General features: G+C 37.7%; 1 protein-coding gene across 1 annotated transcript in view; it reads left to right on the forward strand.

Moving 5' to 3' along the window:
* LOC124788632 (fatty acid synthase-like) overlaps positions 1–13,480 on the forward strand; it is a 507,799-nt gene that overhangs the window by 421,027 nt on the left and 73,292 nt on the right. The window contains exons 28-29 of the mRNA XM_047255903.1: positions 4,207–4,355; positions 4,444–4,691. Coding sequence (XP_047111859.1) covers positions 4,207–4,355; positions 4,444–4,691 — 397 coding nt within the window. The remainder of the gene's footprint in view (positions 1–4,206; positions 4,356–4,443; positions 4,692–13,480) is intronic.

Genomic DNA, 13,480 nt, shown 5'->3' on the forward strand with positions numbered 1-13,480 from the left:
GAGCAGCAGCAGTTTCTGTTTATGGACATGTTTTAGTTTAGTTTTTGTTCTCCATTCTTCTGTGAAGAAATGAATGGTATCTGTGTCTTTTAATGTATTGACTAATATGTACTAATTTATTCTAAGTTTTTGCTTCCATTTTAGTGCATTTCCATTGTATGAGGTGACTTTGGAGTGTAATAAAAACTAGAAGTAGGATAGCAGCAGTATTTAGATTGCATCCCGTGACTACTTGGGTTAGTGTTATATTCCTTACAGTACAGATGAACATTGATTAAAGGTGGGTAGGGACTGCACCTGTTGTTTATGGATGCAAAAGGAATTGGTTGCTGTCTGTAAACAGCTGTAAGCTGTGTTGATGGCAGTTTACAGGTTTCTGGGTGCTGCCCTGATGTTGCAGCACCTTCAAATTCAGTCATCCTGGCTGGTTGGCACTCACCTGACAATGGGTGGGAAGAAGTGGCTGGGTCACAAATCACCAGGTGGATGGCAAAAGTCTATAATGACCACAGAGCTGTCCCCTTTAGCCTTAAAACCTGGTTTGATTTATTTCTGCTGAAAGCACATGTGAGCCAGTGTGGGACAATTTGTTCATTGGGACTGGGCGTAATCTTCCTGAAAGATCTGAACCAACGCAAAGGTAGGGGTTTTTGTCACTGGGAGCCCTAACATTAGGTAGGTGTTGGAGCTCCCTAGGGAAATAGTGGACAGGTTGGTAATGAAGGCCTGTCTTTGCTTTCTGGAAGGGGGGTGGAGGTCACACCTGAAATGTGAAGCAGGCTCTAACAGTTTAGTGCACTGGCTGCATCCAACCGCAAACATGGCTCTTGTCAGCTTTAGTGAAGCCTACCACCTGGGTTCAGAGGCCATCATCAGTTCCTACAGGTGGCTGGCCGCTCTGGTGAAGGCAGCTAGCCCTGCATTTAATGTGGAAGCAGAGATAGCATTTTGCAGCATCATTCCCAGAACTGATTGGAGTGCTTTCGTTTGGAGCCAAGTGGATGGCTTGAACTAGTGAATCAGATGACTCTTTGTCAATCTGAGATGTGAATTTCTTGACTTTTGCTGTTGAGTTGAGAAAGCAGCTACAAGAGTAGCAGGTATTTGCGGCATGCACATAGCAGTTTTTTAGGGTAGAGAAACCCCTTAACATGTCCAATGAGATACATTTTTGAGATAGCATTTTGCAGCATCATTCCCAGAACTGATTGGAGTGCTTTCGTTTGGAGCCAAGTGGATGGCTTGAACTAGTGAATCAGATGACTCTTTGTCAATCTGAGATGTGAATTTCTTGACTTTTGCTGTTGAGTTGAGAAAGCAGCTACAAGAGTAGCAGGTATTTGCGGCATGCACATAGCAGTTTTTTAGGGTAGAGAAACCCCTTAACATGTCCAATGAGATACATTTTTGATTTCAGATCAGAGAAATAAAATGTTAATGTAATATTAGTTGACTGCAGGAGCAACTATAGGAAGGCTATAGAACTAATGTTGCGTATAAATGTCAATAATATCCACATAGTACTAGGGACAGAAAGCTGGCTGAAACAAAATGTTAATAGTAATGAAATTCTATATTCTGATTGGAATGTCCCTTGCAAAAATAAGGTATGGCTGGTGGTGAAGGTATGTTTATAGGTGTAAATAACACAATAATATCTTTTAAGGTTAGTACAGATTCAGAATGAAATAATTTGGCTGAAGGTAAGTTCTAAGGAGGATAAATATGGTCATTGGATGTTTTTCTAGGGCACTGGCTCAGAAGTAGTAGTAGTGGAGCATCTGAGGAAAAATTTAGAGAAGATTTTGTGTAAATTTCCTAATCATGTTATAGTATTAGGTAGAGATTTCAACCTACTAGCTATAGACTGGGACACTCAAGTGATTTAGCCAGGCAGCAGGGACAAGGACTCATGCAAAATTGTTCTAAATGTCATATCTGGAAATTACCTTGGGCAGCTTATCAGAGAATCAACTCATGAAAATAATGTATTTGCTCTCCTGGGCACCAAAAGGACAAACTTCTTCCAACTCAGGGTAGAACAAGGAATCAGTGATCTAAGGCCATTACAGCATCACTGAATGTTTGTAAATTGCAGGAAAGGTAGAAAGATATTTCTGCTTAGCAAGAGCAACAAACTATGAATTTCAGATTACCTCAGTAGTTAACATGAAAAATTTGTCCCCAGGACCAAAAATGTTGAGCATAAATGCACAAAGTCCAAGAGTATTATACAATATGCCTTAGATGGGTATATATGCCGAGCACGGTTGTGAGAGGTGGGAAAGACCCCCTATTGCTCAACAGCCATGTTAGAAAGCTGCTACGAAACCAAAGAGTGCTTCACTGCAAATTTAAATGTAGCCAAAGCCTCATATACTAACAAAAACTGAATTAAGTCAAAATTAGTGTAAGGAGAGCCATGCATGAAGCATTCAGCAAATTCAAAAGTAAAATTCTATGTACCGATTTGACAGAAAATCCTGAGAAGTTTTTGTCTTACTTTAAATCAGTAAATGGATCAAAGCCATATGTTCAGACACTCTGTTACAATAATGACATCAAAACAGACAAGGATTTTTTTTTTTTTTTTTTTTTTTTTTTTTTTTTTTTTTTAAAAAAAAAAAAAAAGGAGGGGGTTAAGTTGCTGCCTTCCTGTAAACATCACTGAAGTGTGCACATTGTCCAACTATTACACAAAACAACATTAAAATTAAATAGAGTCTGCCTGAAAAATAAATAACTATTCCCCCAAATCAAGGTAAGTATTGCTAAAAAGTAATGAAAAATAATTTTTATGTCCTTGTTTCTACAACTGCAAACCATCAAAGTTTGAAGATAATAATACAACATCTGAAAAGGAATAAGAACTGCTAAACAAAAGACTATGAATAAAAGCAATTACCTTGAATGTTTTTAAATAGATTAAAGAAATATTTAAGGCACAGTTCAATCAGTCAAATCATTATGTGAATGTCTTATATATCAATTATCTTTATATGATAACAAAAGACAAACTATAAACTGAGTTAATAAGTTTAGCTAAAAATACAAAAAAGAAAAAAGAGAAAAGATGCACCACAAAGGACTTATGCCACCATTCATGACTGGAATAGGAAAGGGGGAAGTGGCAGTGGTACATGAAGTATCATCACCACACACCAAAAGTTAGCTACCAGAGTATAGATGTAGACATAGATGCAGACAATGCCATTTCACATTTGTCTGTTTTGCCACCAAATAGTGCAGACTGCCAGGTTACAGTCACTATGGTAGTGTCTAATAGGTGTCTAACCATCAGTGTGGGACATTCAAATTGGAAGTTATCCACAATAAAACAAAACAATTTGCCACTTAGCATGTCAATGACTAATTTCATGTCTACACTGCAGTCTGAGGTCTGTGTCATTTTAGGAAAATGTAAACTTACAAAAATTGCATGTGCACTCCAATTCCAGCCTATAGCATGTGGTATCAAACCACCACAAGTACAGGAAGATTTGGACCCCTTGCAATGCTGCAGCATTGACCCAGCAATGTGGATGAATGTGCAACCCCTAATATGCCCATGTTGAGAAGATGGTACTCTTCCCATTCCACCATCAGCTGCTGCTAGATCTTGCCTTTTCTGTCCACTAATTCCACATGTGGATCTCTGTTCTAGTAGTATACTCTGTAGAAATGAAAATTTTATGATGATATAAATCCATTTCACGAAACTTAATAAGTTGACGTGTTGTTCTTCAGCGTCAGTGAGGCATATCGTTAGCTGTTTTTACATTTCTACTTTGATGTAGTGTTAGTCATTGAATGAGTTTGGTGCAATACTGATGTTTGTGGTCACATAAGAGATGATGCTGGTGGGCATCCATGTATGCCATTTGATGCAATTACCATGACATTTTGCTGGTACATTTTTCTACACATTCTCTGTTATTCATTTAGCCCATTCTTTCCGGGGACTGCAGTTTTCATGGAATGTTGGTATTCAGTCATAGGTGAAAGAACATTGAGAATAGTGCACTGAGGAAACTGGAGGAATGGGGCATGTACATATTTATTAAAAGTATATGTATTGTCATTAAATGTTCTACCATCCACACTGGTTTGAATCTGTATGAAATTAAGGAAGGGAAGGTTAGCTTGAACATGTTCTTTATATTTTTAAAGAGTAAATTAATATATACATTGACACCTTTTTTTCAGGTACATGGCTGGTGCGCGCCATATAGGAAAAGTGCTGCTTTGTATCAGGGAAGAAGAAAAACATAATGAGTCCAAGGTGTCACAGCCCTTGAGGGTACAGGCAAAACCTAGAATTAGCTTCAGTCCCAGTGCAGTCTGTATTGTAACAGGTATATAATTATTACAAAAATAAAGACATTCATGTAAATAGTATCTTAAGATTTATGGTAAAATTATCTACAAATTTGCAATACATAGGTGGTCTTGGAGGAGTTGGCCTTCAACTATCAAACTGGCTAGTTTCACGTGGCCTGCAACAGTTGGTCATAACATCTAGAAGAGGGGCCTGCACAGCATATCAGCAGCACTGCCTAGAAAGGTGGAGGAAAAAGGGTGTGACAGTGCATATTGCAGTGGATAATATGTGCACAAGTGATGGAACAAAAAGCATTGTAGCCCAGGCAAATAAAATGGGCACTGTCATAGGTATATTTCATCTGGCTGCAGTAAGTGACTCATTTTTTGTCTAAAATGAAAGTACCTACAGCAATACCAGTTTTGTATGATGGAGACAAACGTTAGATGCGCCAAAAATGTGACACAAAATGTAGCATGATAGATTGTTACCAGCTATGATAAGCACATTTTTGTACTAAATATACAGTTACATTCTGGGTACATAAAATATTACAGAAACATATTGAATTACATCTGTGAAAAGTCATGAATGCACATAACAATAATATTTGGCTGTTTTGAGGAGACTGTCTTGAGGGCAGAGACTGTACTGGTCTAATGTAAATGAGGTAACAATGACTCATTCAAAGCAGAACACATTTTACTGACTATTTTAAGAAAGAGATTAGCACACTGAAGAGCAAAAGTTGCTTTTGACTTTCAGGTTAGTGGTGAGCCATAGTACACTTTTATTCCAATAATTATCTTAATTTCTGTTTTTTCATGTGCCTTTCAGTACCTGCCAATTCACATATTTCTTTAAGTGATGTTTTTAAGTTTGCAGCATTAAGGTAGTTCTATGAAATGTTAAGAGAGCTGCTGGATGTTTGTAACTTTCAGTCACTATATGCCAGCACAGTATCTTACCCGTCTTCAGCTTTATAATGGTAAAAGTAAACCCTCTATGCAGAACCCTGCCAGCACAGACATGGTGTACCTGTAGATCACTGGACATGTGTTAATTGAGTGTGTGCACTTCTGCAGGAAGCCTGTGGGTTGCTCTAAATACCATCTGTGATAATAGTCGCCTTATCATTGTCAAATTGATTATTTTCATGCAGTAGTATCACAGAAAGCTGTCAGTTACACAGCTTACATAGTTTGTCTATGACAAGGTTTCTTGCTATTTCGAGCTGGAACAGATGGTAGTTTCCAGTATCGTTAATAGCTTTTGATGTGTTAAGTCAATCACTTTTGATGTAAAAGGTAGAATCATGTTACACCAAAGGCACTGGCAGTCAATGGGTTCAGTGGTATCATACAAAAGTAAGTGAATTGTGAAAATTTCAGCCTCTACTGACAGCATTATAAATGACTGTGCCACATGGTGTAACCCCACTCACTCCTAGTCAACTTAAATACATGTACAAATTGAAAAATGTCTATGACATATTATGCACTCTTCTAGCAGTTTGAATGCTAATATGAAAGAATTGATGTACATGAGGATGAGCGATGGTTTAAATGAGTTATTATTTGAATGATAATATACTTCTAACTTTCATGGACCTCTATTGAAGAGTAGCTTATTGACTAGGAAATATGATGGGTTTTATCTGTAGAAAGGGCACATGTTGATTCGTCTTGTTAGTCATTAGTTTGCATTATTTCCCATTAATAACTTGAAAAATTAGTAAAATATCACAGCAGGAGATCACATTGACAGTAACTTCAAGTTTTTCCACCAAAGATTATAAAAATTCACACCATAATACATTTGAAACAAATCACAAGCACTAGTGCAAGGAACAGGGAAGTTTGCACATATTTTCAGAGAACAAAAGGATCCATGAACTACTTGCAAAGATAATGCTAACATAGAACTGATGTGTCTATGTGGAATGCAAATTATGAACTATACTGTGAAACAAATCACATAGAACTAACATCTGGCATGTTTTTGACTAGTATTTATAATCTGTGTTTGCTCACCAGAATATTCTGGAAGCCTCCGTTCTCAAGTTAATTATTCCATTAACATCCAGTTTTCTTAATGGAGAACATTTTGATAAAGTTGTATGTTTTTATGTATAAAAAAATTTGAGAGTCAGAACAGTGATAAGAGATGTGTGAAATAACCAACAATTCAAAATTGATATTTCCAGAATGTAACATGTAAAAAACTTTGTTTATATTTTGAAATAGTTTGGCTTGGCATCAAACAAAACCATTTTTAGTGAAGCGAGGTATGTTTCACAGTACAAAGATGGCTGTTTACCTGATGGAAAATACATTACAGTCTGGCATAACTTAAATTAACTTTGAAAGTTTTGTAATTACACATGGAATTTATTACTGCTTGAGTGGCTTAAATGAAGGCAAATTACATTATTTACAAATGCTTTTTCATTGTTTGAATGCAAAATTGTTAGGATTGCTTTCTTTCTGGTGTTTCATTTTTGCAGGTTGCAGTTTGTGAAAATGTTCTTGTCACTCATAACCAAATAAGGCAAATAGAAGGACTGAAAATATTCCTGTGTGTTGTGCACCTCTGTAAAAATCATGTATTGCGTATTTTAAGCCTGAGAGGGTATCAAAAACTTCACAAGTGAAAATGGTATCAAACCATTCATATTGTCTAATTAGCCTAAATCTGGATTGTTACAATGGGACAGGACTAGAGATATTTTGTTTTTCTTATTTAGAAGTGGACTACTTCTAGACATTTCATCTGCATCCCCTGTGTTATTTGTTGGTTGTACAGATTTCTTGTAGCTTGGTGCATCACTTCAACAAGTGAAGGACCAGACACTGGTCAGTTTCTATAAGTCCATCTTCATACAGATGGTTTTGGGACCTCAGCTGTTCAATATAGAATGTCAAATCAAAATACCTTTCAGCTGTCTAAATTTCCAGTCTTTATGTTATTTGAGCAACCAGTTTTGGCACTACATTATACCATCTTCAGGCCTCCTGACTGACTTGTAGGAAGATTCCCACTTCTGCTCTACTCAAAATAGGGGCCAGCTTCAGTGACTGGTATCCATGAATTTTTGACACAGCGATCCCTTTGATCATCACTTGCTGACCAAAGTGATGATTGAAGAGATCGCTGTGTCAAAAATTTGCGGATACCAGTGACTGAATGCTAGCCCCTATTTTGACTGCACATAAACACGGCGTAATGTAACACCAAAACTGGCTACTCAAACAAAATAACAACTGGAAATTTAGATGGATGAAAGGTATTTTCATTCAACATTCTAGATACTGATCATGTCAGTAGGCTGTTCTTGTGGACATGTAAAAATAAACTGCTGTTCCATACACAAGTGAGTTTTGCTCATGGGCTTTCCTGCTCAGATATAACACACCCTCCTCATTAGAAGTCCACAACAATTGAAGGCACAGAAACATCATAAATGAAGATGACAACATTTCTTGATGAGTGAATAAATAGCATTTTATAAAATTATCATCATACAGAGAAAATTCCACAGGAACTGAACAATACCTATTAAGCATATACAGTTCTCTGGGAATAATGTTATGTAAAAACATTGAAATCTGTTTATTATAGTGTGGCACATTCATTCATTTTATATGGCATTTCATTCTCAGGTACAGCACACACAAACATAGTCTTCATCAAAGAAAGTTTTCTAAGAAACAAGTTTCAAAGTGAGTAGTTGCCAACCCAAGGCTAAAATAATTAAGTATGTTGCCAGTCCTCTACACTTTGCTAATGTAATCAATTTGGGGTAAAGAAAGAGACACTGAATCACACCAAAGGGTACAGCAAAAGAATTTGCACCTTGCAGCAGTGACAGCAGCAACTGCCACCACTTGAAGATGTCGAACTTTTGCAGCAAAGAAATATTGTACAATTTACACAATTAGATCCATCAACAAACCTGAGGAAAGTATTTACAACAGATCTGTTGGGAAATTCTGAAAACTCGCATTCATCCACCTAACCAACGATTAATCAGAAATCATTCTACAATGAAAAATATAGCTGTCCTGCTTTGGAACATACAATTCTGCTCCTTCAAAAACAAAAACTGTAAAAGAAATACTTATGAGATACGTATTTTATTGTGTGGATGAATAATAGAAGATAAATATATGAGGCAGAATTTCTGGTCAGTATTTATCTTCAGGAATCAATAAAAGATAAAAACATACAAAACTATCCTACCTTTTGGAACTGTTGGTTTCTTCCTAATGGAGCAAAAAAGGATAGCTTTAAAAGCACAGGTACTCAGATCGCAGAATGAGAGGCAACAGCTAAGAGGACAAGGGGAAACCTACATTCTCCTAAGTAACTGATTTTTTCTGTCTTATGTTAGTTGTCAAACTGTGTTGTTGTTGTCCTTCTTCTTCACAGCATTAATCCCATATTGTATGGGATCCACTGTACTCAAGATATGGCAAATTTATTTTATTTAAATTTGTGGTCAGATGTCCTCCCTGCCATGACAGTCAGCAGTTACCTGAAGGTGGGAAGTCAGGTGTGCCACCTGCCTATGAACTGTATAAACTTTGTTCTGTGTGTAATCATATTTTAACTATTCGATGATTTTTCTGAGGCATAAATTGGGGACCAGCCCATCATTTACCTAAACAAGCGTAAAGCCTAAAATCCACACTCTGGCTGGCCAGTGCACCCAGACACAGTTGTTAGTCTGCCACACAAATTCCAACCAGATCTAATTCATTTTCCTGTATCAAAAGTTAGTGCACTGTACATTACTGTATATATGAACAGGTCTTGCACTGTGTTAGTTCAACAAAAGTGAGCAATAAAGATACCACATAAAGTAAATAACTGAATATAATGTAATATCTCTTCAAAGATGTTGCAACTGTCACACTCACTCTAAAGCAGATTTAGTAATTAATGGTACTTTGTTGTTAATACAAATCATTTCAGTTTAATTGTGAACCCTACAACCACAACACAAGAGGGAAAAATAATTTCCATGTAGACTTTGTCTTATTGACTAGTGTTCAGAGCAAGGTTCTTTATTCTGATGCCAATGTCTTCAATAAGCTGCCATGGGACACAGCTTGGGTAAAAGTATTGCTGCAGGTCAGAATCCTGAGGGTAACTATAAGAGAAGATGTCTCTGCAAAAGTGCAGGTACTGTCATAGGCAAGTGTGCTGGTATCCTTGTTCTTTATGATACATGTAAATGACATATAACAGCAATCTGCTCTAATATTAGAATTTTTGCAGATAATCTGAGTGTATATTGCAGAATTAGGCAATTACAAGATTGTGAGACTCTCTGGATTGATATGTGATAGTGAACCTATAATCACAAATAGAATGAGCATGAATGTAAGCAAGAACCAGTTGTTCAGTTTCTGCTCCAGGAAATCTAAGACAATATTTAAGAATAAGTTGGGGACAGAGATAGTCTCAGTGCAAACTAATTTCAAATATCTAAGAGTGATATTTCATAGCAAACTTCATTAGGGTCTTTGAGGAGGGTAGTTTGCAAGGCAAACAGCATCCTTGTCTCCACGATGAGATTTTCATGGGCTGTTCAAAGAAGGTGAAGGAAGGAGCCCATGCTGAGGCCTTGTCTGGAGTATTCTAATACTAAATGGGAACCAAACCAGTCATAGGTGATTTCAGACCTGGAAAATGTAGAAAGGAAAGCAGCAACATCTGTCTAGTTTCGAGAAATGCAGTGTGTCATTATCTTAATAAAGGCATTAAAATGAAAGGCAGTGGAGAGCTGGAGAAAAATTCCCAGATTGGACAATGTTTGTAGGGCTGCTTCTGGTTGCAGTGCATAGACTAGTATTAAAAAGTAGTAAGACTATTTCCTTGAAAGACTGTGAAGAGATGTTCTTTCATAGGTAAAGGAGGAAGGGACTGTAGCAGTTTACCTCAGAAACTATAGTGTTTCAGGAAAAGAGTGAAAATGAATGTACCAAGGGACGAAATGAAATTCATGTGTATGTATAATCAGTACAGTTAAAATCTATACTTCCACAGAAGCTTGAAAGCTTGTTGGCAAATTAATATATTATTAATAAAAGATATTCCAGTACTCGTTGACATTATCAGGTGGTTCTTTGTCTCGTAATGTGTTTAGAAACCCCCGAGACAGCATTTCTGTAAATTGTTCTTTGTTGGATCTTATCTTCTCTAGATCCCACTTCTTCACCATGGTTGCTTTCTTCAGTTTTTTTATTCTTATTTCTATTTCTGCATAAGTAAGTTGTGGTCACTATTAATATCTGCACCTGGTAATGTGTGCACCTTCTTGATTCCATTCCTGTATCTTTCTTCTACCAGTAAAAAATCGATTTGGTTTCTGTATTTATCCCCTGGTGATTTCCAAGTGTAGAGCCTCCTCTTGTGGTTCTTGATCCATGTGTTTGCCGCTATCAGCTGCCTTTCCCTGCAGAAGTCAATTAGCCATTCACCTCTATCATTTCTCTTTGCAAGACCATGACTGCCTACTATGTTTCCCTCTTTCTCTTTTCCCACAATGGCGTTCCAGTCTCCCATTACTATTTTACAGCATTTTTTATTTTCGTCCATTATTCTCTCTATTACATTGTACATTTCCTCTACAATTTGGTCATCATGTCCTGAAGTTGGCATATACACCTGGACAATTAGTAAATCTTTTTGTGCTCCTTTCAGCCCCGGTCATTTGCATAGTCTACATATTCCACACATTTAGCCAATTCCTTTGTTGTAACATTTCTACTCCATTCATTCCTTTTACTTCTCCTCCTGAGTAGTACAACACATATTCATCTGACTGCAACTCTCCGTGTCCATTCCATCTTACCTCAGCATCTCCTACGAGGTCCATATGCTTCTTTTCCATCTCTCTTTTAAGGTTTTCTAATTTTCCTGCTTGTAGCAGAGTTCTAGCATTTCAAGTACCAATTCTCATTTTGATTTTTTTGCCTCCTTTCAAGTTGTCCCCCCTTCCCCGGAGATCTGAATGGGGGACTATTTTACCTCTGGACACTGATTTAACATGAGAGGAAGCCATTTTTGTGCATAAAATGGAGACTGCAACATGCAGGGAAGATAATCTGCAGTGGTATTCCATTGCCTTCCGCAGTTCTGGAGGCCACCTCTAACATGGGATACAGACACCTTTTGCATCCGCCCACTCCGGCTCAGACACTGCATGAGAATTATAGGTTGGAAAATGAAAGACCCCTAGCCCTCTAAAGCTAATAGCGTCAGGGTTGGAAAAGAACAAGAGCTGGCCGAGGGTGGCCAAATAGGAAAGATAAAAGTGAGGAGCTTGGCATAAGTAAGTGGAACCAATGCCAGGACTCAGCTCGGGGCCCCGTGGTCGCCAGCCACATAATCACTAGGTGTGACTTTTTTTTTTTTTCACTATTCTTACCACTTGTTTTTGCAACTTGAAAATTATGAGGGAATCAGAGCTATTTCCCCAGAAGATTAGACCATACATCAAGACACATTCAAACAGGGCATGTTGCACCAGCTTCAAGATATCTACACTGGCTGTGTCTTTTAATGATCTTAATAGAAAACAGGTTTCATTAAGCTTTTGTGACAGCACCTCAATATGTGGTTTCCAGTTTAGAGTGTTCTTGATGGTAAGTCCAAGAAATTCAGTGTCCTGCTCCTTGTAATGTCATCTTTGCCAATAACTATAACTGCATTGAAGGGGGTAAGATTTTGTCTAGTGTGGAAGTTCATACTTACAGTTTTTTGAGTATTTATGAGTAATCTATTTGCTTCAAACCAAGATTGTAATTGACAAGTAGTTTCATTGACTGCATCTTGCAATGTGTTACCCCTACTGGTTATCAGGATATTTGTGTTATTGGCATAAGGAACTGGCATTTGGTATGTGTTCTGGGAGATTATTTATGAACAATATGAAAAGAACAGGGCCAACAACAGAGCCCTGAGGGACGCCATTTGTTGTATGTAGTGTATCTGACCTGCAGTGCCTGGATGTCTTTGATTTTCTTATTTCTACGTATTGCTTTCTTTCACTGAGGTAGCTACGGAACCAATTGTGGCAGGTAGCTACGGAACCAATTGTGGCCTACACCTCTAATCCCATACTTCTAGAGTTTCATAAGAAGCAACTGGTGGTCCACCATGTCAGATGCCTTGGATTGATCAAGAAATATACCAGCAGCAGGTTGTTTATGTTCAACAAAACTTGAGCAATTTTCTACAAATGCATACATAGCATATCTGATGGACATATTTTTCCGAAGTCCATATTGGGATGATATTATTATGTTGTTGGAATTTAAAAATATTTCTAATCTAATTGACGTACACTGTTCAAATATTTCTGAGAAGGCAGATAGTATAGCAATTGGCCTATAGTTTGCTATGTCCGTTTTCTCTCCCTTCTTGTAGAGAAGTATAATTTTAGCAAGTTTTAGTTGGTTTGGAAATGTTCCCTCTAGAAATGGGGTATTTATGATATTTGACAGGGGTCCACTGATGTAATTTGAACACTTGTGAAGTAAGAAGCAGGGTATCGTATCATGCCCTGCAGAATAAATCTTTTGAACTCTTTTTTAAATAATATCCTCGATTTCAGATGGTGTTGTAGGAGATAGGAGAAAGGAGTTCAGAGGAGTATTGTTTTTGAGAAAAGAGTGTACAGCAGGCTGTTCCAGCTCGTCGGCTCCGTTGTGAGCCGCGGAGCGCTCCCTGATCCAGGGAGCCGTGTTGCTCGCTGTGACCATTCAAGTGGGCCGGCACGTGGCACGACTGGCTGAGGCAGGTGGCAAGGCAAGCGTTTTGATGTGCCAGATGCGTCTTACAAGATCGACAACCTCATACTCTTAGCTGCTAGGATGTAGTGACATGCTACAACAGGAAATACGATGTTCAGGAAATAAATAAGAAACAACTGTTTTACAAAAAATTGCATACTAAATTTATTGGGCCTCTAGGGCTTGACATTTTCTTTTCATTACAAGATCGGAAATATCAGGCACCAAAGTGTTCATAGTGTTAATGAAGAGGATGGCATCCATTGATGCATCCTGAAAAAATGATCATTTCTTACGTTTTACTCTTTTCATTGCTGTCAAGATGGCGCCGAATGAAACTTTGTTCTGTAACGAT

The sequence above is a fragment of the Schistocerca piceifrons genome, chromosome 3, assembly GCF_021461385.2.
Source record: "Schistocerca piceifrons isolate TAMUIC-IGC-003096 chromosome 3, iqSchPice1.1, whole genome shotgun sequence".
Lineage (NCBI taxonomy): Eukaryota > Metazoa > Arthropoda > Insecta > Orthoptera > Acrididae > Schistocerca > Schistocerca piceifrons.